Source organism: Papaver somniferum, chromosome 1 (genome assembly GCF_003573695.1).
Source record: "Papaver somniferum cultivar HN1 chromosome 1, ASM357369v1, whole genome shotgun sequence".
NCBI classification, from domain to species: domain Eukaryota; kingdom Viridiplantae; phylum Streptophyta; class Magnoliopsida; order Ranunculales; family Papaveraceae; genus Papaver; species Papaver somniferum.
This window is the reverse complement of record NC_039358.1, coordinates 89,726,330-89,751,979: the sequence shown is the minus strand read 5'-3', so window position 1 is coordinate 89,751,979 and position 25,650 is coordinate 89,726,330. Positions and strand designations below refer to the sequence as shown.

General features: G+C 37.2%; 2 protein-coding genes across 3 annotated transcripts; both read right to left on the bottom strand.

Moving 5' to 3' along the window:
* Positions 1 to 6,710: 6,710 nt before the first annotated feature.
* On the bottom strand, positions 6,711 to 9,692 carry LOC113294111. 2 transcript variants are annotated; one of them, XR_003332648.1, is made up of 4 exons: positions 9,302 to 9,692; positions 8,315 to 8,859; positions 8,089 to 8,228; positions 6,711 to 7,442 (listed from the first exon to the last, which is right to left on the bottom strand). XR_003332648.1 is itself a non-coding variant. In XM_026542533.1 (3 exons), exons 2-3 carry the CDS (start codon positions 8,778 to 8,780, stop codon positions 7,393 to 7,395), a joined length of 516 nt encoding a protein of 171 aa, XP_026398318.1. In that variant the 5' UTR covers positions 8,781 to 8,859; positions 9,302 to 9,681; the 3' UTR covers positions 6,711 to 7,392. The 2 variants fall into 2 exon arrangements, 1 of the variants encoding a protein (XP_026398318.1); XM_026542533.1 differs by lacking the exon at positions 8,089 to 8,228 and having other exon boundaries at positions 9,302 to 9,681.
* Positions 9,693 to 12,773: 3,081 nt separating this feature from the next.
* Positions 12,774 to 16,001, bottom strand: LOC113294104 (beta-ureidopropionase-like). The gene is made up of 7 exons (XM_026542524.1): positions 15,601 to 16,001; positions 15,135 to 15,242; positions 14,684 to 14,872; positions 14,358 to 14,585; positions 14,019 to 14,243; positions 13,516 to 13,827; positions 12,774 to 12,960 (listed from the first exon to the last, which is right to left on the bottom strand). Exons 1-7 carry the CDS (start codon positions 15,742 to 15,744, stop codon positions 12,955 to 12,957), a joined length of 1,212 nt encoding a protein of 403 aa, XP_026398309.1. The 5' UTR covers positions 15,745 to 16,001; the 3' UTR covers positions 12,774 to 12,954.
* Positions 16,002 to 25,650: the final 9,649 nt, after the last annotated feature.

Below are 25,650 nucleotides of genomic sequence, written 5' to 3'. Positions count from 1 at the left end.
TTTTCAATTTAAACAGCGACAAGCTTCTTCCTCTGGCTCTTCAAGTAATTCTCCTTATAATTCTACTTGTAAATATCGTGGAAGAGGTAATATACCTTATTCACCACTTTTTAGAAGCTATATACCATACGATTTATTATATAGAAGCAATTTCCAATTACCATCTAGAGCTTCTACATCATCTCCATTTCCAATAAGATCAATACCTCTATCACCACCACTACCACCTACAGATCCATCTGAAATTCCCTGTCACATATGCAATAATTCTGGTCACAATGCTCTTGCTTGTAAACACAGGCTCAACTTTGTATATCAAAATGTCAACACTCCTCATAATTTGAGTGCAATGTTGGCTACTGCCAATATTTCAAGGGAGAATCCTTGGTATGCAGATTCAAGTGCTAATAATCATCTAACTCCAGATGAGAATGTGTTGCAACTTATTTTCACTTATGATGGTTTTGTATATATTCATACAACTAACGGTGAAGGTATGGAAATCGCACACAAAGGATCTTCTATTCAGAATACCTCTACTGATAGCTTTGCTTTGAATGATGTCTTGCTAGTGCCACAAGCCTCGAGTAACCTCTTATTTGTACATAAGTTTACTAAAGTTAATAACTGTCCAATCACATCTGATTATTCCGGTTTCTATGCGAATGATCTCTCATATGGGAGAGTAACTTCGGAATGCCCTCAATGTAATGGACGTTATCCTTTACATTTTCTGACTTCGAGAGACACATCAAAACCTCAACCTACTACTCCAACTATATCTACAACAACCTTAGCAGCAACTACTACGTACTACTATACAACAAGTCTCTTTGGATATAAGGCACAAAAGACTTGCTCATCCTTCTTTCCATAAATCTCAGCATGTTTGCAGATTTCTCTCAATGAATGATGTACTTAAGAAACCTTTATTTTGTCATGATTGTCAACTCGCAGGAGTCACAAGTTGCCATTTTTAATTTCTTATTATACTAGTACAAGACCATTTGAGTTGTTACATCTAGATTTATGGGTTTTTAGTCTTGTATCATCCAATTCTGGATTCAAATATTATGTCAATGTTATAGATGAATTTTCCAAATTTTGTTGGATATTTCGATAATATGAAAAATGATTTCAAGTAAGTTTTTTTTCCATTCAAAGAACAAGTTGAGAATCTTTTACAAACATCTATTGTTGTTATTAGAACTAATAGTGGAGGAGATTTCTTAAACATTAAGATATCTAGCATTCTATCTGCCAATGGTATTGTACATAAAGTATCATGTCATCATACACCTGAACATAATGGAGTTGCAGGGTCTAAGCATAGACGCTTAGTGGATATAGGTAGAAGTTACCTAATATAGTCAGGTCTTGAAGATTCATATTGGGTGAAAGCATTTCAAACAGATAATTACGCCTTCAACAGACTACCCAATAAATCTCTTTCTTTCAAGTCACTATTTGAAGTTCTCTTTCACAAACAACCAGATTATACATTCTTAAGGTCTTTTGGTTGCTTATGTTATCCTAAGTTAAGACCATATACCCAACACAAACATGAAGCAAGAACCATTAAGTGTATCTTCATTGGTTACAGTCCTCAACACAAAGGGTACAGGTGCTTAAATCCTCTAACTGGAAGAGTATTCATCTCAAGACATGTAATCTTTGATGAAAATACATTTCTTCTAAGATCTCCAAGTTTGGGTGCTTCTTGAACTACTTCTGCAACTCAGATAACTTCAAACAACTTTGTGTCAACTGGTATAGTTGACCCCTCTGTAACTGTATCAACTCCTGCATTCGATCCCACAACCATAGTATCAACTCCAGCAGTTGATCCCACTGACGCTGAGTCTGATAAAACATTCACATCTGTATCTGAAGATGCTTCTACTACTTGAATTCCTTCTATTATTCAAAATGATCACTCCATGATCACCATGGGTAAATTGGTTACTTTTAAAAAGAAAGTGTTCTCAACTAAACATGCACTATATGCAAATATGAAAACTCTTACAACTCTCATTGTGCCTACATGTTTCACTCAAGCTAAAAAGCATCCAAAATGGAGGGTTGCTTTAGTACAATAACACACTACTTTAAATGATGCAGGTACTTGGTCTTTGGTTTATCCCGACCCTTCTCAAAAAATTTGGTAGGATGCAAGTGGGTACTTAGAATTAAGCAGAATCCAGATAGCACTGTGGATAGATTTAACGTTAGGCTTGTTGCAAAGGGTTTTCACCATCTAGAAGGTTTGGATTACTCTGAGACATTCAGTCCAGTTGCAAAACCAACTACCATCAGAATTCTGTTGTCCCTAGTTGTTCAATTTGACTGGCACATTACTCACTTGATGTTAGTAATGTTTTTTTACATGGAGATTTGCATGAAGATGTCTATATGACACAACCTCCAGGATTTTTTGATCCTGAAAATCTTAACAAGGTACGCAAACTTCATAAATCTCTTTATGGTCTTAAACAAGCACCTCGAGCATGGTATGAGAAACTAGCTAACGTTCTTCTCTCCTGTAAGTTGTTATGTCTACTACAGATAACTCATTGTTTGTTCAGCTTATTGGTTCCAGACTTACTTTGATTCTTGTATATGTTGATGATATTATAATTACTAGGACCAACAAGACTTATTATTCTGAACTAATCCACACTTTAAAGGCACATTTTCCAGTCAAAGACTTAGGAGAAATGCACTTTTTTCTCGGATTGAAGGTTAATAGAAATGCTTCAAGCTTGTTTTTGTCTCAGACTAAGTATGTCCTTGATTTTTCACACAAATTTGATAAGGCCGGTGGCAAAGTATGTTCTTCACTTGTTCCTGTTAACTGCAAGTTATCAGCTGATGATAGTGCCCTTCTACCAAATCCAACTATATACAGATCCTTCGTGGGTGCTTTGCAGTACTTAACTTGGACAAGACCTGAGATTGGGTATGCAGTTAATCAGGTATGTCAATTCATGCAATCTCCTACAACCACACATTTTATTGTTGCTAAAAGGATATTGAGATACATTAAAGGAACTCTCGATTATGGAATTCTCTTTACAAAAGGAATGCTTGTTGTGCATATGGATTTAGTGATGCAGATTGGGCTGGAGAACCAGATATCAGGAAAAGTAAAGGTAGCTACTACATATTTTTTTGTTATAATCCAATTTCTTGGTCTAACAAAAAGCAGGGTATTGTTGCTAGTAGTTCCACTGAATATGATTATAGAAGCTTAGCCAATTTAGCTGCAGAAGTGATGTTGATATGTTAGTTATTAAAGGACATGCATATCTTTTCGCCTATCTCATCAGTTCTGCAATGTGACAATATGAGTGCAATCTCCCTATCTTCTAATCCTGTGATACACAGTCGCATGAAACACTTGGTTTTTGATTTTCATTTTATCAGGGAGCTAGTTCAGTCCAAGAATTTGAGTGTGCACTACATCTGAACACTGGATCTTGCTGACATATTTACTAAGGGACTGGCATGACCTATATTTGCCTATTTGTGTGACAAGTTGAAGGTTTATCCTTCTGAACACCTCAACTTGAGGGGGGCGTGAGTGTAACTGTAACTATTTGTACAATTGTCAATGTGCTGACATCTCTTTTCTGGTTGGTTCTTATTTTCAACCTCCCTGTTTTATGTCATTTAAAAAGTGTGCTCTTACACTTTCTCTGTGAATCAAGCAAAGACAGTCAACTTGTAAATCTGATTCACCATTAATATATTGAAAAAATTTCTACTAGTTTTCCGGTTCGGCTCTAGTAAGAAAATGAAGTTTTCCCGTGATGATCATGCAATTAGGGAATAAACGATTAGTTACATATGGAATGGTGATAACTGAATTGATGGTCAACATACTAAGAGTTTCTCCAATGGTGAATGTGGATATTTCATATGTGGCATCACTTCTAAGACATTATTTGAGTATAAAATCCTAAATATTAGGAAAAATAAAATTTTATCTCCAACCGATAAAGTTTTCTATTAACTTTTTACCTAATTGTAGGTATATAATTGGTTAAAATCCTTTTCATTTTTATTTTTCAATGATTTTATTAATAAAAAGTGTGACTAGGATGGGAAGACATCCTCTAAGTGAATGTCTAAAACTAGAGGATGTCTAACTATTTTTTTGCCACATCATCTTCACATCAATGGGTTGGAGATGATTTTTTATAAATATGGTTGTGCATCCTATGTGGATTAAGATTTTTTTCTTCACACACATTCCATTGGAGAGGCTCTAATTTGCTGTCCTCTTTTGGTTTTATATTAATCGTGACAACATGTCTAGCGCAAGAAAAAACCAAGAAAAAGGAGTACTAGATCATCCGGACAATAAAAGTCTTTGCCCCCACAAACGAAAGCAAACATCTGATTTTCAAATCGACCGTCAATGAGAATTATGACATCGTACTGTGCATGACTTAACCGCGTAGAATCAAACGGCAAAAAGAGGTGATTACCACCTGTAAGGCAGGTCAACAGCTTCATACTCCTACTTGTCATTCTTCAAAATAGCTTTGGGCTCGGTCCAAAGTCCTTCTAAATCCCACAGTTGATAAGCCCAATACCAATTTCTATCGTGATGAACCAAGAAACCTGATTTTGGGCATACCTAAATCTTTATAGGCATACCTAATAAAGACAAAAAAAGACGTGAAATAACAAAATCGGAAGCCCTCTTAACCAATTTTTTTTAATGGCAAATCTGCCCTTTTAGGATTAGTGTTAATACTAATGAATAGTTAAAATAATTCTGATTAGTGATTAATGATTAGTGATTAGTTTTAAGATTATTTAGTTATAAATTTGTGTAGATAAAATTTTTGAGTGAGAAAAAAAAAGTTCGATTTTTTTGGAGAAGGAGAAGGGGAAAATGAGAAAAAAGCTTGTATTTGATTCAATGGATGAGGAGGGTACACTTCTATCCTATGTTTAATCTCACTTTTGTAGCTTAAAATCATAAAAAGTTTGTGTTTTTCACTAAAGTTCGGCGAGTCTGGAATATGTTCGGCTTAATATATCAGTCGAACCCACCTGGATATTGACAACTAATGAACAGTTCGGCAAGCTGAAAGTGTTATTATTATGAGCCGAACCTACTTTCTAGCCCCTAGTTCGGCTTGTTTAAAAATGTCATAATGAGCCGAACCTAATCCTGTGTGATCTGGAAGAAAAATTATCTGAGGTTCGGCTTATATTGAGAAAATCGTAAGCGCCGAACCTTTTGGTAGTACATGGTTCGGCTATTTACATAAGTATTATATAAGCCGAACCTGATCACTTATATTCCTGATAATTGTTGGGGTAAGAATTTTGTATTGGTTCAGCACATAATGTGAATATCGTAATAGCCGAACCTCGAAAATGTGCTAGGTTCGGCACATATTATGATTATCGAATACGCCGAACCCCTATGCATCTCTATCTGTGACTAGGTTCGGCTTGAAATTTCATGAAATTTCATGCCGAACTGTTCATATACACTTACAGGAAACTTTTGTGAAGAACAGTTCGGCTAAAACCGCAACTCAATTTTGAGTCGAACCCAACAACGTAACCGTCATTAAATCGATGAAAAACAGCAAATAGGAGATTGAGTTTGTAAAACTTACTTTCTTATCCTCATTTTCGGAGTTGGAGATGCAGTTGGTTCAATTTCTGGTTCAATTGGTGGTTGATTTTCAGTTTCTACACCTTCATCTCCAATTGGATCTTCTTCTTCAATTGATGGATTAGAAGACGATTTGGTTCGCCTAGTCCCTGCTTTTCTTTGTACGAGTCATTATGTGGTTGAGTTTAATCGACGATCAATTTTGTACGAATCGACAATTAATCACGGTGATGGATTTTTTTTTCGCGGGAGGGGAAGAGTTCGGCTAGAGGAGGAAGAAGAAGAGATGTTAAGGAAAACTGATTTTGATTTTTTAGAAAACTGATTTTAGATTTTTGTATTATGGATATATAGGTAATTGAACTACTCATAGGGTATCCCTTATAAGGTCATCCAAGATGAGACTATTGTTTTGTATGCCTAGAAAGATTTCAGTATGTCCAAAATCAGGGTTCTGAACCAATCGTCTAATCCCGTAACTTCATTTTATTTCTTCTCATTTCTTCTTTGCATCACGGAGACAGACAGTAACTGCAAGAAGGTGGATTAACACCAACATGTTGGTGCTCTAGTGTTCATTCGTTTTTGACGTCTTATGGAACGTATGGACTTAAACTATAGGTACGACAACTCGAAAAAAGCCAAGAAAATAATGAGTGAAGAAAATAAAGAAAATCATGAATTTTCACATCAGCTCTTTCGTTCGAAATGGCAAGTAGAAGATCACTGACGAAACAAATCTCGTACCCACAACAAAATCGCCCAAAATTTAATGGGGCCAACGGTTACGATAGGATCCACAAATAAGCTGGACCACCTAGCCATTATGCACACGAAATAATGATATTTTGGTTCGGACCACATTGTCATCATGTACCCAAAATTGTATCGTTCGCCTAATTGTAAACACACATTCATTCCGTATCTTATCCAATTGCGCCCATTATTTTTCACTAACAGGTAATTATCAATTCTTAGTAATACACAAGTACTTGTGAAAATCTAGCATTAAGTGAAGAATGGGGAGAACATTGCTAGACATGCAAACTATGAAGAAGACGGTAAATAACTAGATAAAAAACTCCTTGATAGAATTTATTCACAGAAAACAGGTTTATTTACAGCAAAAGATGGGCAGAAATTGAACATGCCCAAACCAACCAGCGATCCATACTACAATCTGTCTGTTGATAACAGAAGTTATTTATTTACAGCAAGTAGTAGTAAACTAGTAGTGATAGCAAGTTCAAGGCAGCAAGAATATGCTCCTAAAATGTACAGAGAAGCTAAATTTTTATTTACAAGCAATAACTTTGCATGGAATATACCTTTCTTTCTCCTTCGTTCTCTCTATTGCTCGCCGGATCTCTTGAAGGTAGAGAAGAAGGAGAACAAGCAGCAACATTGGCAGAAATCAATCAAATAGTTCAAATGAGTTATACTGTCTTAAGACTGTTATTCGAAATCTAAAAGACCTGAAGCAATGAGAAGCTATATCTTGAAACTGAGTTATTTTTATCTTATACTACGCAAAATGTTGATCCTCGCGGACCTCGCCTTCTACCTGCAGCGCGAATTGAAAATTGGCGATCTCCTCCTTCAAAATACTTGGGTTTTTTTTTCAGTTTGATTTTTCCTTTTAAATTTTTTTTCTTTTTTCCTTTTCTGGGTTTTTCTTCTTTTTTTTGGGTTTTAGCTTTCACTAGGAAGTACAAGGATAATTGAAAACAATCGACAAATCTAACATATCAGCTGCTCTGAAGAGATGTGAGCCACTGCTCCACCAACTTACTGTTCTCTGCACAAAAAAGAGAAACAAGAATCAGTATGTATTTCAGTTATACGGAAGATATTAGTACTATTAGCCGAAGGCTGAACTCAATGATCAAAGAAATTAAAACAGACAAAATGGACTCCTGCAAATGCCTAAAAAAAATCAAGTTCAAAATTCATTTAGCAACACAAGAAATATAGAAGATGATATACAGTTAGACGTACCCATTTTGGATAAAAGTAGACAATGCCTAATATAGAGAAGGTTTTAATTTGTATAATCTAAAGATAGAATTGGCAAATGCCAATTTCATCTAGGATTCAAAAGCTCCAGTAATTTAGTTCTTAAGAGTGTCACCTGGGTAACTATCATAAGCTATTATATCCTAAAAGGTTCCCAAGCAACTTGGTCTGCAGTGAATCAACTATAGCTAATAAAACTCATCCTATCTATGACAACAACCTTTTACTTGAAACGAAATGTCCTGTGGCCAAATAAAACTAAATCGAGCGAACGATTCAATAAGTTTTAGCAGGTGAGTATCAAACTTAAATATTGAGAGTTCAGGGACTTCGAAATCCGAGGTCTCAGTCTCACAAGATTAGAACAGAAGCTAAATATGTACAAGCATATGAAATCTCAAAAACATTGTAACCAAGCAGAACAACACCTTGTAAATTCGGGTTGCGGCAAAAAATTTCATACTGGTATGAAATTGCTACACCAAATGATCCCCCAAAGGTAACAATACATAATTCCAAACTCATTTGCCAACCCAAATCTCAAATAGCTATTGTTTTCTACATCAAACTAAGCAAGTAAAACAATTATGGAGTTTATATCATAACTCATGACTACTATCAAAATTGAAAATGAAAATGAGTCTGAATTCTTACCAGCAGAATACCCATTTTTGAGCTCACCAATGGCACCCAAAGCAGTCTGATTCTTAGAATTCTCTCCAACTTCGTTTTGACCGCGTCCATAACAAGGAACCAAGACAGCAAAACTACTCTCACCTTCATCACCACTATGAAATTCAGGAGCATGTGGTTCCATCCACCCAATAGACCAATCTGAATCATCTGACTCAGAACCAGATAAACACCCACCATCAGATGGTACTAAAACAACATCATATTCTCTATCAACTCTTCTTTCCTGTCTACTACTCCATTTTCTCTTAGTCCTTCTAGATGATGATGGCATTTTCGCCCCAACTGATGTAAATTTAACACTATCTGATTCTCTCAAACCCAATCCAAAATCTGAATTTTGCAAAGATGATGCGGATGATCCAGTAGTTTCTCGATCTTTTCCTCCCCAATACCACCATGAAAATTTAGTAAACGATATCGCCATTTTTCGAAGATTCCCCAAAATTATCAAAAACTAGGGCGGAATTGTAAGGGCTTTTTTCAATACCTTTGATGAGTAAATTCTGCAAAAAAAATCAAATTGGAAAAAACGAAGATGGTAACTACTTTATATAAATAAAGATTGAGTACAAAAAAGATTAACAAAAAAATAAAAATAAATAAAATCCGTTAACTGATTAAGATAATAGTCCAATCTAAAATAACTCCACTTGAAAAGCAAAAAAAAACAGTAATGAATATATATCCAAATGTATCAATTAAAAACACTTTTTAACTTTTATACAAACGGGAAAGAAACAATCATCTAATCCCAGAACTCCATCTTCAAACCCCTAAAATCGGACACACGCAACTCAATAACTTCGATTATAAGCATGAACAACACAACACACCACAACTCCAAAATCCTCTAGGAAAAAGAAAAATGGTTCATTTTTTTGTCTTAATTAAAAGGATACAGCAAGTAAAATGGGAAGATTAAACAAAAAATTCAAAAATGCTTGCCTTTTTTCTTCTCTGTTTGAGTTCTCTCTGGGTAGGCAATATGAACTGATTCTTCTACAACTTTTATGCTTATTTTTTAAGAATTTAATCTGGAATAATCAAATTATGAAACAATTTAATCCTGAAATCCGTTGAAAATGAAAAACTTTCTGTCTCTCTTTATTTATTTTTTCTTCTTCTCTCTTGTTTCTTCTATCTCTAGGTTCTATAAAGAGTTGACAGGTCTTTAAAAAGCTCTCTCTCCCTCTCCTTTTTTTTTTCAAAGACTTTTGATGTTCGGATTTCACGCAAACGAATTCAAACCATTCTTGATTGAGATGATGAAATTGAGACCGTTGTAGAAAACGTGGAGTTAATAAAGGTTTGACTATCTCCAGACGTGAATATACTTTGGGTCATCTTAAGTTGTATATTGGTGTACATGTTAAGTGTATTAAATTAACATTTTTTATATTGGAAACAAAACTGTTTTGTTTTATTACAATAAAAACAACAATTCTTTGTATTGGGAACATAATTTTTTATTTTTAGTGCAAGAATTACCAATTTCTAGTAGAATAAAACAAAAAAACACAATTTCCAATACCATTAAATAATTATTTATTAAATCTTTAACATGTATACGGATATACAAGTTAACGAAACCCGTATACTTTAGTCCACGAAATTGCTGATGTGTAGACGTCTAGCTCGGGAGCTCGATGAATGATTAGATTACTTGTGTCAATGTCCCAAAGGTTTTGTTGGGGGCAAACGGTCGTCCGGAATAATAAGAATTATTACGCAGAAATCAAAGGAAATCAAGTTGCGCTTGTACTTTGAAGGTCACGTGTTTGCCGGTTTACATGTTAAATTTTGAGTGCTAGTTTTGGAGCCATATCTTTGCAATAGTTGCATTTGTCGCATCTGTTTAGCAGGATGGATTATCTATGTCTACCGGTTATTAATGCTTAATTATGTGTTTTTTCTTTTAAAAACAGAATTATGCAACGAATTTGTGTTTACTAGTATGAATCTATGATGATGTTTTTTTTTTAGATTCACTGAATTTAGACAAAACATGAGAATGTACCTGAGCATTTGTATGGACTATTTTATGATTTAGATACATTTACCTGGTACAAGGAAGATTCATAATCGCCCAACTCTCGGAGAGCATGAGAATTTGTTAATAAAGTTATCAAGTCAATCTTGTTCAACTTATTCACATGATCCGGTATTTAAAAAAGTGCAGCATCAGTGACAGATACTCCCTCCTAGCACGCTGATTTTAGTACTGCGTATAAAACATTGCGGTATATGATACATGCTACTACACTGTATTTTATATTTCTAATGGCTGATGCGATTACAGAATTGATCAGTAGCTCGACAAAATTTTCATATAAAAGATATTTGGTGAAGGACCTATATATGTAGGACACTTGTTTGATACCAAGTGGTTCAAGGGCGCTTTGGATTGACACCTCACAATCTCACATAATATGTTGAATCGATAGATTTTAAGATCCATTGCCATTACCATCAAATTATATCATTGCGTTTGATTTGGTGACGCACGTGATATAACTAATATCAAATAATTAGTTCGATTGATAATGGCAAAATGTCACATACTTTGATCATCTCAAGATTCGTAATTAGTGGCTCTAAGCTCAAGAGTGTGCATCATACTGTCTCAAGTTATCTCCCACTTAATTTTCTTAAGTGAGTCTTCCAATAAAATTATTTTCCTTTTAGTATTTACTTTAGTTTAATTATGTGTAGTTTCTATTTGACATTATCATTATCTTGTTTGTTCAATCATTTAGGGGCTAACAAGAGAAGAGATGACAAAGACATTATTTGATACATGTAAAATGCACATGCTCTTCGGGACCACTGCGTGTGTGCCGTATTCTATACCTACTCTTGTGCATGGGATGATCATCTTACAACCATATATGGCTAACCTAATCTCTTTAGTTGATACAAGGCTGAATGATCTAATGAAATTCCAGATATGTTTATTTATTGCATCAAAATTCTATATAAACAGTGGATTTGGGTTTGGATCAAAAAGATCTTGGATTCGAAGAAGAACAATAAGATCTCAAATACACACCCTACAAAAGAAAAAAAAAAAAATGATTATTAATTAGTCTTGTAGTCGCTGAAGACAACAACATTAACATGAAAATGGTGTTTCTAGCTAGATCCAACACCCACTTGGATTGCCATATAATTGTCAAAGTTGTTGGCATGCATGTGCTTATATTATGCGCTTTGTCTTCCCCTGATCATCATTAGAAATTTGATTACCTAGTGAACCTTGTTCCATCTCACTATTTTCTTCGCTTGTTGCGGTAATAGAGGGGTATAATCATAAAATCTTAGAAATTTATAATCCATTTTTTAAAAATTGCAGTTTTATGTACAAGTTAAGCTCAGGCTCAGCGCAATCAATCATCTTGCACAAGTCGAAGGGGTTTCTCTCAAAAATCGAGTGACACTTTTCGCTTTCAAAATATCACAATCTTGTGACGAGATATATCTCGCATTGTCTTCATCATAATCATCACCAACAATTTCTTATAAATGCCCATGCAAGTGCACAATTCTGTACGCATATTCCTTACAAGTGGACCACCACCACTAGAATGATGAGGGCGTAATTGTAGCTTTGTGATAACCTTATATCGACCTAAACCATGTTAAAAGTACGTCAGTCAATCACATGCCGGATAGAGACTCGCCCTGTGGCCACATGCATCGCAGCACCAGAGCTATGAAGCATTCTCATGATTTCGTCAAGCAAATATCCAGATCACGTGACGGCATGCACTTGAATGTGATATGCGTCGTTACCCTGTCAAGTTTCCATTCTGAAATACACAAGACCTTCATGTGTGCCGTGTGCGAACGTCATATGCATTCTTTTCCTACCAAAAGCCTAGTTCCAGGACACCCGTGAGTCATGACCCTTCTTGGATGTGCATGAGATGATTCAATACAAGGTCTGTATTTGCAACCACGTGATACCTTAGAGCATCCACAGTGGGCGAGTATAACCAAAAATTTGGGATGAGATCGTGACGCAGTGGGACGGAGTAAAGATCAAATCCCAGCCAAAGATCAAATTCCAGACCATATTTGGTCGCGACCAAATACCAAATCCTAATATAGTCGGGCGTAAATTTAAAGTACGCTTGTTGCTGGGCGTAAATTTAAAGTACGCTTGTTGCAGGATTTTCAAATCGAAAAAAAGCAAGTTGAGATAAAATAAACCAAGAAGTAATAGATCGAGCGGAGATTTAAATTACGCCCGATGAAAATTCAAATTAAAAAAATAAAATAAAAAATAAGGCGTAAACTTAAAGTACGCCTGTTGACAGGCGTAAACTTAAAGTGTGCCTGGTGATTGATTGGGCGGACATTTGAGATACGCCCGATGAAATTTTTTTAGGGCGGAGATTTAAATTACGCGCGACCAAATTTTAATCGGGACCGTTACGTGACAACACGGACTAAACCCAAAATTTGATCTTTTTTTTGATCTTTGATCTTTGGTTTTGATCGCACCACTGCAGTTGCTCTTAGCAAATTGTTCTTTAAGAAGATACCTTTGTTGAATCTTTAGTCCCGAAAGGGGCTTGAAATGACCAAATCCAAGATCAGACCTTGAAAATAGAACAACAACAAATGAGACACGTCACGAGGGGATTAGAAAAATATGAGACGGAAACACCTCAAATAATGACTTGTAGAGCTTATCCGAACCTCATAACAACAGGTGGACATAGGCATTACAACTGGTGGACATAGACACTAGATAAAGTTATACTCCCTCCGTCCCTAATTAGATGACCTAGTTGTAGTTTGCACAATTTTTAAGACAAGGATGTTAGTAAAACTTAGAAATGATTTATCTTTTAAACTATATCACGGTTTTTCGTAAACTTTATACCGTTGAAAAACATTTTAAAACACCGACGTAACGAATATAAACATAACTATCAAATTATACATATTTCTTATAGTAACAAAAATAGGTCATCTATTTATGAGACAAAACTTAAAACCAAATAGGTCATCTAATTAGGGGGACGGGGGGAGTAACAGTTTGTGGATTACAATTACAATCACTTATTTAAAAGAAAGGCCCAGAATTCATTTACAGAGAGAAACTGAAAAGAGATTATTGATTGATCTGATTTGTGCAACCTTAACTATACCTTTTGCAATAGGGGGTCTGTAATGATTTGAGGTGCAAAGTCTGGCTTTACATAATGGGCAAGCATATCTGCGTACATGTCATACCGGGCAGTCAGATCCATGTCTGATATAATTAAGCCATCTCTGTGGCGTGAGAGTGATGGCGTACAAGATGCATCTGGTGCAGAAAAATAACTGGATCCGTAGAAGTGCCCAAAATCTGTATGTTGAGGCTTCCCATCGCCTGAAGTAAACGGATTAGGGAATACCTCTGTTCCAATGCGATTGATTGATCCCACAAAGTAACTATTGCCTATCGCAGCATTACGAGCCTGGAAGAGATAAAAAAATCCAAGAAAATTATGAACTTTCCAGAATCGACATTGCCTTGCTAACAAGCATGTGAACAGTCAGCGAATAACATTGAGCGACAAAAGAACTTATAGGAAAACAACCGTGCTAACAAGAATGTCAAGATTTCAGGGATAACATTAAGCAAAATAAGAAATTATAGGAAACAAACCTCGATAGGCCACATAGGCTCACTGAGTTCACCAACAGTAGCAGAAGGATTAAAAACAATCTCAGCACCGTTTAGTCCAAAACCCATCCAGTTCAGAGGATGGTGCCTTCCATAACAGATATTAACTGCTATCCTTCCATAAGCTGTCTCAAATACGGGATGGCCAGTGTTCCCTTCCATATAGTATGTGCTCTCATTGAAATCTCCAACTCTTGGAATGTGATTCTGATAGATACCATCAAACACATATTCCAAATTCAGCACTAATAGTTAGACAAGAGTACAAGACTGCGCAGAATTCAAACAGTAAAAGGAGCACTAATACTGTTAAACTATTACCTTGCGATGGTTCCCAATTATGTTACCATGATTTCCAATTATAACAGCAGTGTTCCAAATTGTTTCCCCATGGTTCACGTCCCTCTCAAGAATCGGGCTCACTATGACCATATTATATTTTTGTGCCAAACCACTGAGAAATTGAGTTGATTCCCCATCCACAGGTTCAGCAAATTCACACCAACTCTTCTCCCGTGTACAAAATCCAAAAGGCATTGTCCATGCTTCCTGAAATCAAAAACAGAAAAATGATGCTGTAGCTAACTTCATTATAATATATAATGGGATTTTGCATCCAAATTTCTGCTAATTTGGATTTAGCTCACCTGCAAGCATAATATGTTGACCCCAGAAGCACCTGCAGCTTCAATAATTGGTTTGAGCTTTTGAAATAAGGCTCTCTTTTGGTCGAGAAAAGGATGAGTTGTAGGAAGTGCAATAGAGTTCTGAATGAGACCAACCCGAACAATTCGAGGTTCTCGCATTAACTCTTTGTCAGCATGAAAGCTGAAAGCCTGTAATAGGTTTTACAATATAAAAAAGACAATTCAGTATACTACGCTAGTAGTACGATGCACTATGCAGACCTCTAAAGCAATTTACTTCGTCATTCGAGAACAATAAAAATCTCACCACAGAAATGACAACATTTAGCCAAGAAAAAAAGCTTAATAGTATACATGATTTGCATAATCACAAATCATAAGCACAAGCCAATTCCTCTAAGAAATGAGGTGCAGCAATGGATGTGTTTCGCTTGCGTTTATAAAGATCTACCTTTAAGTCAAAACCATGGTTTGAAGATAGTGTAGTTGCAGAGTCAGGAAGGGCAACTGATTCAAGTGGTTTTCCGCAATTCAGCCCTTGAAGCAATCTGGTTACCTCCTGCAAAATGGTGATTTAAAAAAAGTCAACTATCTTATCACTAACTCTCCCAAGTCCCAAACATCCCAATTAAAAGTTATCATTAATTTCTTAATTGAATTAAAGTGGTTCACGCTTACAAATTTACTGTAGTCGATCAAGAAACGGAAAAAAACATCAAGAGGTATCACAGATTCCCAGTGTCTGCTTCAGCAGAACTCTCATAATTTTCAAACCCTAGCCAAATTAATATAAACAATAATTTTGATATCATAATTCCATTACAACAATCTTCCAAAAAGTAAATGTATGATTCAACAACAAATTCCTAATTCAAAATGAAATATTAAAAGGGGAATCAAATAAAAGATAAATATACCTGATAGACTTGAGGCTTAAGAGAAGAGCTTAGAAGTTGATTAAGAGAATCAAACCCACAAATTGAACCTTCTTTTCCAGGACTCTCCTTATCATTTTCTTCTCCGTTTTCACTAGTCACAATTTTATCTTCTCTCGTGTTCATCTTCTTTCCGTCTGTACTTCTTAGAAAGAGTGGGTATGTTATTAGATGGGTACTGAGGAATTGTATATGATCAATTGATCAAAGCAACTGCGCATAAAAAATTGTAAGATTCTTACCAGCAAATGGAATCTCACTGATTAGATACGTATTAAATAATTTGGTTGATTAATAACATTAAATTGATAGTTGGGTGATGATGATGTAGTCCATTGTCGGGTTGCTTCCGTTTGTTTTATGCGACCGGGAAGCAGGTACCGTGAGTCTGTGATAACCAATCGAGCCTGAGCCAAATACCACACGCCGAGCAGGCTGACTTGGTTCCGACGGTCAACCGATCAGCTTAAATGACACGTATACGATATAGCATACACCGCCCAAATGCAAGCACTGAAGCACCTACAGGTGACATGCCGTTTTTGTCCGATCAGGTGAGAGTTGTGTTAGTACGGCATTCCACCTCTCATTTCATTTATATGCCAAATGTCCGAACTGGGTTAAATGTTCATTGGTTCTCAAATCATCCAAATCCTTTCCTCACAATTTGGACGGGATCTGGTGTTTAAGTTGTACGCAACAAGAATTTTGCCACATAGGTTTGGGTGTACGTTGGTCTACAACTTTAATTGTACTAGAAATGAATCCAAAAATAAGATTCTTTTTTGCAGGCAAAGCTGATAGAAAACAGCAAGAGAATGAGCGAAAAACATTAGAGACAGATCGAGGATGCCGAAATTTGCTCGTCTATGAGGAATGGCCAACTTAATTCTCCTCTAGAAGTCACATTGATTCATGTTTGGGTAACCCTCTGGAATTTGCATTTTCATTTTTGGAAGTAAAAAAGTCTAAAGGTAGTTTGGGCATACATTTTATAATGACTTCTGGAAAAAAATCGATTTTTTACGACGAAAAAACATTTTCCTTCTAACTTCTATTTTTGTGCTTATGTTTCTGATATCCAAACATGCTAATCATTAGAGAATCTCAATAAAAGGCAAAATTCCTGAGTTCATTTGCCAAATAAGATTTAGCATCCTTGAGTTTATTTGCCAAATAAGATTTAGCATCTAATCATTTTTAAACTCCATCTCTAACATTGGGGTCCTTAAGTTTAGGAGTGATGATATGGACTAGAAAATGTCTTAGCGGAAGTCTTAACTAGATTTTCAATTAGTCCATATCATTTTTCCTATTTTTCTTATTTAATAAAATTTTAAAAATAAATTAAACGATTCAGATTTTATCACATAATATATTCTAAATATTAAATCTCTTTAGGGTATTATCGGAGATAGTTTATTAGTCATAGGAGTATTATATTTCCGAAATTTCTAAACCTTCCGAAATAAAGGACGAAATTTCTAAACCTTCCGTAAAAGCAAAGTATCCTACGTACGTAATAGTACGCTAGCAAATGTAGTACGTCTTGTTCGTTTCTGTTTGAGGGTGAAAACGGTTTATGTTGATTTTGATAATTTCGGGTGTGTGGGTGAGAAACGAATTTAAACCCTAAACAATGTACTGCAAGGGAGTACTTTAGATTCGAGAGATCAATCTGTACAAATCCGGCCTAAACCAAGAAATGACCGTTCCAGACTTGCTTCGGTCACAAAGTGAAGGAGAAGGGTTGGTTTTGGGGAGGGAAGCGAAGAAAGTGTTGAGACCAGAATAGTTGATTCTGGAAGAGTAGTCGTTTTCTACGACTTGTATCAGAAAGTGGGAAGCTAACAGATTGGAAGCTAGCAAATGATTTCTGAGTGTTGTATGCTCCTGACCTGAACTCGTTGTTCGGTGGAAATAGGTAATGCCTATTTATACAAATCGAAGTGAAACGTACTCTGGTCTCATTAAGAAATGGAAAACGGGTGAGTAAATGGGAGGAGGTGGTAATCGGTAACGCCTGGAATTGATGTTCCATAAAAGAAAGCGTTTCACCATTACTCCCTGTATTTACTAACCGCCTCATCCTTATGATACTTTCTTATAACGGGCGTAGTGTACGCCACACGCTGTAAACCGCCAAACCAATACCCAATGAGCATCCCCCAGTTTGTGACATGCGTTGATGTCTCGAGTGTTTTCATGAAAAACATGTAGCATGTTGTTGTCGTCTGGCAAGTCGATCTTGGGAGACTTGCCGGCTCGGTGACCTTCGACGAACGAGATTTTGCATCTTAAGAGGAAAGGTAGTCGTTGATTATTGCAACCCTTCGTTTGTATCCAGTGGCATGAAAGCATGCTCGGTATGGATTTAATATGGCCTGGTTTAAGCGCGGCCAAAAGTTAGGGTTTTGGCTTTGTTTAGGCGCGACCAAATTAGGGCCAAAAGTTGTCATGCGTTAGCTGTAACCTTGGACGGCTAAGATCTGCATCTTAAATGAAAAGGTGGTCGTTGATCGTTGCAGGCCTTCGTTTTGGCATCCGCATAGGGAAGGACGGTATGGCGTGGCGCGACAAGGTATGGCGCGACAAGGTGGTTGGCATGCCATTGGCACATGTGGCATGGCATGCCTTGGCGTGGCCAAAACTAGGGTTTTGGTCCAAAGGTTTCCATGCGTTGTCTGGCGACCTTAGACGGCTAGGATTTGCATCTAGGATTGAAGGGTGGTCGTTGATTGTCACACGCCTTCGTTTTGGTAGCCGCATAGGGAAGGCCGGCATGGTAGGGCCAAGGCAAATGGCGCAGACGGCTTGGCATAGTGGGGCCAAGGGTTTGGACGGCTTGGCATGGTGGGGACAAGGCAGAATGGTGCGAACGGCTTGGCATAGTGGGGCCAAGGCAGAATGGTGCGGACGGCTTGGCATAGTGGGGCCAAGGAAGAATGGTGCGGACGGCTTGGCATAGTGGGGCCAAGGCAGAATGGTGCAGATGACTTGGCATAGTGGGTCCAAGGGTTTGGCATGCCATTGGCGCATGGTGCGGCCAGCATGGCTGGCATACCTTGGCGCGGTAAACGTGGTTGGCATGGTTTGCCATTGGCACAATGGTGCGGCTGGCATGCCTTGGCGCGAAGATGTGGCTGGCATGGTTGGCATGCATTGGCGCAAAGATGTGGATGGCATGGTTTTCCATTGGCACAGTGGTGCGACTGGCATGGTTGGCATGCCTTGGCGTGGAGATGTGGCTGGCATGGTTTGCCATTGGCACAGTGGTGCGGCTGGCATGGTTGGCATGCCTTGACGCGGAGATGTGGCTGGCATGGTTTGCCATTGGCACAGTGGTGCAACTGGCATGGTTGGCATGCCTTGGCGCGGTAGCATGAGAATTAGGGTTTGGCATGGATGATGTTAGTCAATATTAAGGGTTTTGCCGTGGAACATGACCCATGTAAAAAAAGGTACCCCGGTAATTCTTACGTAGGCATGCTGATTGATTCAATAAATGTGCTACTGGTCATAGTGACGTCATGTCGGATGTACAGTTTTACGATTTTGACCCTAAGCTAAAAACCACCAACAACATTAAGTCCCCTGCTTAGCTCGGAACATGAGCCTTGTTGCGAGGTAAGCATAAGATGGTGACAGGCGAGGACAAAATCGAAACGACAAGTCGTGAAAAGATGGTCAGGAAGGTCCGACTAACCTTTTTCGAGAGGTAAGGAGAGTCCATGATCCTCGTGTTTGGAGGCCTTGCGTAGATCCTATTTGTGGTGTAGACCGTGAAGTGGTGAGATGAAGATTGTCGGCTTAGTCTGGCCATACATCACCTTGGCCGGGTTAGGGAACATCATGACGCTGGCTTGGCGAGTTGTTGGTGTTGGCGCGGCAAGTCATGGCGCGACATGGTGGTACAAGGCATGACGCGGTTTGGTGAAGCAAAGCGTGCGCGGACGGCTTGGCGTGGTGGTGATTTGTCTTTGCGGACCCGATTGCCTCTTTTCCTTACTTGACTCAAATAGGAAGTCCTTTCCTCATTCAAATGCCAAAGTATCACGCCCTCATGTCTCGTTTGGCTTTCATTATGGTATTGATGAGGGGTTTCGTTTGAGGCTGATTTCCCGGTCGTGATGCAATCACGTTTCGTTTATTCAGTCGGTGTTTATCTTTTTTCCTTTAGGGTTTCCACAGTATTTATGCCGGTGAAGTTGCATCGTCTTACCCGTTTTATAACAAAGATTTCCTCTTGTTGAGTCCATCTCTCTTCATTATGTCGATCAGAAGTGTATCATCCTCGAGCCAGCTAGATTCTCCAGTCAAACGCATGAGGCCTGACTCTTGCAACAATTCCCCCATCTGGGTCAAGAAGATCATACCGGTATGATTTTATTGATCAACAGGTGTTTCATTGTTTACCGATGAATGCCAAAAGTTTTCTTCTGTGTAGAGATATCCCATCGGAGCGTGCGTCACCATCATTGATGAGGATGATTTGGTTACCCTTTTCCTTCAAGCCCGATCCCACCAACCGCTGCAGATCTGGAGAACGTCGACTTAGGAATTTCTTTTCATGAGTATCACAATGCAGGTTTGTCGTTCGTAACCCGCATGAGGTGTTTTTCCTCTAACTATTGGAACGTTGGTGGGTTTCTGGTTGGGAAAGAATTCGTGACTCTTTACACAAAGATATGGGGGACATATGGCCACATCGCCACCAGGAGTGTGGTGCAATATTGTTCGTCTGATTTAGTTTCTATAGTGAATTGTCTCTTGCCGATGGTCGCCGAAATGGAGAGTATGTATTAAGGGTGCACAGGAACCGAGCCGGACCGACGGACCGCCCCGGAACCGGTGGAACCGTACCTGGTTTTGGACCGAACCGAGGAACGGGGTACAGGTATCGGTCCAAAAAATAGGAACCGGGGTCTGGGGGTACAGGTACACGGTCCAATACAAGTACCGTGCTGTACCGGACCGAAAGTACCGAATAGTAAGAGCCGTTAGATTTAGGGGATAATAGATCAGTAATAGCCGTTAGATTAGAGGGGGCTATATAAGAGAACATAACAGGGCTAGGGTTTCTCTTCTCATTTTCTTTTTTTTTTTCTTTTTTTTTCGTCTCCTCTGTCTCTGAGAAGGAGAAGAAGTGAAGAACTCTGTTGGATTACTCCTCTGTCTTGTTGATAAATCGTAAACTTTGTTCGAGTATTCGCTGATAGTTTTTATTGGTTTATGTCTCAGTTCTTACTAAGAGGTAATCAGATGTTGCAGATTTTGATTTTTTTTTTCAATTTAGATTAACGTTTCTTCTACTTTGCATCTTCGAAATCTTATTTGGATTCGCACCATAAGACACTTAAATATGAATATGATGGCTGTCTTTTTTTTTTTTCAATTTCTTAATTTTCTTTGTTTTTTTTCTCCAAATGTATCTGATTTTTTCTTAATTTTTTTTTTTGTTGGAATGAATTAATCAGGCGAGTTTTACTCTAAATGAATCTGTCTGATCTTGAAATCTATGTATGATTATTTTAGGGTTTCACTTTCACAGGGTAAGACAAAGGGAAAAGAAAGGAACTGAACTGGATTAAGTATCAATCAGATTATCTAAGGGAGTGGAGAAAGAGAAGGAAAAGGTTAGAGACTTGTTGGATGGTGTTATTGTTTGGGTTTATGAGAATTATCAATTTGGGTACTTGTTTTTCTTTTTTGTTAATGAAATTAGGGTGTTAGTGATTGTTACAATTAGAAATCTGGGATTACAATTTGGTTCTTTTATCTTGGCGTTTGTGGATTTAGTTTCTCATTACATTGTTGTTAGACTTTGATGATGATGATATAAGTAGCAAGTAGTAAACTGCAATTACATGTTAGAGCATGCAGGGCATGCTATTGGTTCTGGAACACTTCGAAGCAGAGATGGGCTGTGGAGAATGTAGGTCATTATCTTATTTGTTTGTTAGATTATCAGTGGGAGTTTGCGACTTCCAAAATTGCAGTAGGTAGGTACTATGGAATGAGTAATCAATCTTTTTGGTCTTGTCAAAGTGCTTTTAGTCTGCTGTTTCATTTTATAAGTTAAAATGGTGCAATTAGGTGTTCATCCTAGTTACATCTAGCAATATGGGGTCACAGTTAGGTACTTTTATCTTTGCACTTGTGGATTTAGTACTATGTGATGTCTATTTTCTGGAGTTGTATTATTTTTATGCGTAGTAAACAAGTGAAACTGGAGGTTTTAAACTTGTTAGTTGATCAAGTGTATTGTTGTATGAGTTCTTAAGTTGTAGATAATCTTGATTTGTTTATCTGACTTGATCAAGTGTATTGTTGCAGGTAATCTTGATTAGTTGCTGAAATATGTTATTGGACTAGAGACAGGACAGGACAGCTAGTTGCTCTTAATGAGGATAGCATTTTACTTTTTTGTTGTGTTGTCAGTTGTGTCATGTCACTCATGTGTGTAGTTTAGTAGTTTGGAACTGTGTAGTTTACTGAGGTTATATAGAATTGTTTGTCAGTGATGGATGCATCAATTCAGAACATAATATGGCGCCATTTCACTAGGAGAAATGTTGAAGAAGCCACTTGCAATTATTGTGGAAGGACTTATAGGGATAACATCTCCAAAAATGGAACTTCTGCCTTGTGGAAGCACTTTAAGAGATGCACCCACAATCCTAATCAAAACAGAGCTCACATAATTAATGCTTAGAACTTATACAGTTATGCTTAATGCTTATAACTTTGATGTCTTTAATGTTTATGAACAATGTCTTTAATGTTTATGAACTTTTTTTATGTATGATTAATGATTCTATTTCTATGAATTCACTTTTATTTTCAGTTCTTATTTATTATTTCCTTTGAGGTTTTATTTTCAGTTCTTATTTCTTCTTCATTTTATAAGTATGTATGAATGTATGAATGCATGGATGCATCAAGTTTCTTATTTAATTTTTCAGTTCAGTTCTTATTTCATTTCAGTTCTTATTTAATTTTTCAGCACTTAAATTTGATTTCCCAGTGATCAAGCATGGATGCATCAAGTAAAGCTCATGGAACATCTACTCCTACACCTACCACTGCTACACCTACCACTGATACAGTTGTTGGATCCTCTATCCAACCAACAGATGGAGCAGCAGAGCCAGCAACAATAGATGTAGAAGCTACTTCTACTCAAATTGGTGGCAAGATAACTTCTGACATATGGAATCATTTCACTAGGAAGAATGTTCAAGAAGCTGAATGTAATTACTGCAAGAAGATAATAAAGGCTCATACTGGAAGGAATGGTACAAGTGGAATGTGGAAGCACTTTAACAGATGCAAACAGAATCCTAACAGGCCAAATCCAAAAGGACAACAAACTCTTACATTAAAACCTGCAGCACTAGGTGAGGATGAAGGTCAGTTAGTCTCTACTATTTTCAGTCAAGAGAAATGTAAAAGGGCAGTTGTTGAGTTTATTATAATTGATGAGATGTCCTTTAGAGCAGTTGAGGGTGAAGGTTTTAGGAGAATGATGAATGTCTTAGAGCCTAGATTTGTTGTACCAGGTAGAATGACTATTTACAAATGTTCATTAGAAATGTATCTAGTTGAGAAAGAGAAGTTGAAAGATTTCTTCAAGTCAAGCAAGCAGAGGGTTAGTTTGACAACAGGCACATGGACTTCACCAAATAATTTCAACTACATATGTGTAACAGTTCACTTCATTGATCAACACTGGAAGTTAGAAAAGAGAATCATTATGTTTTGTGAGGTTAGTGGTCACAAAGGAATTGATATTGGTGAGATGTTGGAGAAGTGCTTGTCTGATTGGGGGCTTAAAGATGTTTTTACTGTCACTTTGGATAATGCTAGTGCCAACAAGGTAGCAATGGATTATTTGACCACTAGTATTGTTTCAATGACAAGGGAAAAAGAGAGAGCTAAGTACTTGCATGTAAGTATATGTATTATGTATATGATTTTTTTTTACTTCCTAGTTAGAATTGTGTTTATTAGTTATTACTTTGTACAAAAATCTAATACTTGTATGAATCTACATCTTTTCAGGTAAGATGTGTAGCTCATGTACTTGCACTTGTTGTAAAAGATGTTGTAAGGGTCTACAACAAATCAATTGCAAGAATAAGGTCAGTTGTCAAGTATATAAAGGGTTCTCCAACTAGGTTGGCTAAGCTTAGGCATTGTGCAAATTTAGTTGGAATAGAGTGTAAGATAGCATTGATACTTGATGTTAAGACTAGATGGAACATCACATTCTTGATGCTAGAGGCTGCACTAGTGTTTGAAAGAGATTTCAATAGGTTAGAAAGGTATGATAGGGAATATCAGAAGTTGTTTTTTCCCTACTAAAGACAGTGATAAAGATTTACCCAATGTTAATGATTTTGATATTGATGTTACTGTTGGTGAAGAAGAAGAAGAATTTAGTGAAGAAGAACAAGAAGAACAAGAAGAAGAAGATGATGTGAAAGGCAAGAAGAAGGCACAAAAGAAGAAGAAGAAGAAGGCTATAGTGAAGAAACCTGCTCCATGCCAAGAGGACTGGATCTTTGCCAGAGGCCTTGTGAAATGTTTGAAGGTATTCTTTGATGCCACTGTTTCATTTTCAGCCTCAACTAAGGTAACAACAAACACTTTCTTATGGCAATTAGTTATCATTTATGAACAACTAGTTGAGTTTAGAGATAATGTAGATGAAGATCCTTTTATTGCTACTATGGCTGGAAAAATGTTTAAGAAGTATAACAAATATTGGGGTGATTATGCAAAGATGAACTCTACAACCTTTTTTGCTATGTTGTTGGATCCTAGAGAGAAAGAAAAAAGACTTTTATTTGCTCTTGAGTGCTTATATGGGAAGAAGTCTTCTAAGGTTGAACTTGTTATGAAGAGTGTGTTATTAGATTTTAAGATTCTATTTGAAGAATATAAAGATGTGTATTCAGTTCATGAGGAGGAATTAAGTACTTCTATTCAGGGACAAGCAGTGGTAAGTAAACCAGGGGCTGCGCCTAGTCGTATGAAAGAGTTGATGTCAAGGAGTAAGAGGTTCAAGAGAAGCCCAAGTGATGATCTGGGCAAAACAGAGTTGGATAAATATTTCATTGACAAGTATGAAGAAGGTGAAGGAGAAGATGGTGATGATGACTTTGACTTGTTGGGTTGGTGGAAGACCAACAATAACAAGTATAAGATACTTGCACATATGGCTAAGGATATACTATCCATTCATGTGTCGTTTGTTGCCTCTGAATATGCTTTTAGCACAGGAATGCGAGTTTTAAGTCCTTGTAGAAGCTCTTTATCTACAAGGACAGTTGAGGCATTGCTTTGCACACAAAGCTGGCTAAGGAAGCCAATACAACTGGATCTTCTAAGTGACTATATACCAGATGACGATGTCGAAGTTGAAGAAGGTAACATATTCTATTCACAAATAACAAATTTATTTTTCCTTGTTACTTTTTTTAGTAATAGTTACTATTACTAACTGCCTAACTTGCTGTTACTTTTTATTGCAGCTTTGCTGGGTCCTTTCAAAGATAATTCCACCACCAGTGCAACCATGGAACAGATCTCCACAAGGACCACAACCACTTCACCACCAATGCTACAACTTCAACTAACTTTCTATTAGTTGTTAAGACATTAAAACTTAATAATTAAGACTATTGTAGTATTGCAACTATTGTTTTTGTTGGTCAGACATCAGTATGTGTGTTTGTGTGCTACTGGCTACTGCTACTTGTTAAGACTTTGGTTGTTTGTCAGTTTGTGTGCTACTGCTACTTGTCAAGACTTTGGTTTTTTGGCACTTTGGTTTGCTAGTATTATTGGCTTATTGCTACTTTTGGGTTGTTACTTTGTTCTTTGATTGAGATATTGCTTAACATATTGAAAAACAGGTAAAACAAGTACTTAATTTGTCTGTTTGGATCTGTCTGGAATTCTGACAGAAAAGAACCGATTGGAACCGGAACCGTACCTGGTACCGAATAGTACCGGAACCGAGGT

What these genes read in the sequence shown, in the direction of transcription:
- LOC113294111 (XM_026542533.1), bottom strand. Translation starts at nt 8,780, where the DNA reads ATGGCGATATCGTTTACTAAATTTTCATGGTGGTATTGGGGAGGAAAA. An exon ending in CAAAAATGGGTATTCTGCTG is followed by an intron (nt 7,443 to 8,314) that starts GTAAGAATTCAG and finishes TTTTTTGTGCAG; the next exon opens with AGAACAGTAAGTTGGTGGAG.
- LOC113294104 (XM_026542524.1), bottom strand. Translation starts at nt 15,744, where the DNA reads ATGAACACGAGAGAAGATAAAATTGTGACTAGTGAAAACGGAGAAGAA. An exon ending in TTAAGCCTCAAGTCTATCAG is followed by an intron (nt 15,243 to 15,600) that starts GTATATTTATCT and finishes ACCATTTTGCAG; the next exon opens with GAGGTAACCAGATTGCTTCA. An exon ending in TAATTGGGAACCATCGCAAG is followed by an intron (nt 14,244 to 14,357) that starts GTAATAGTTTAA and finishes GGTATCTATCAG; the next exon opens with AATCACATTCCAAGAGTTGG.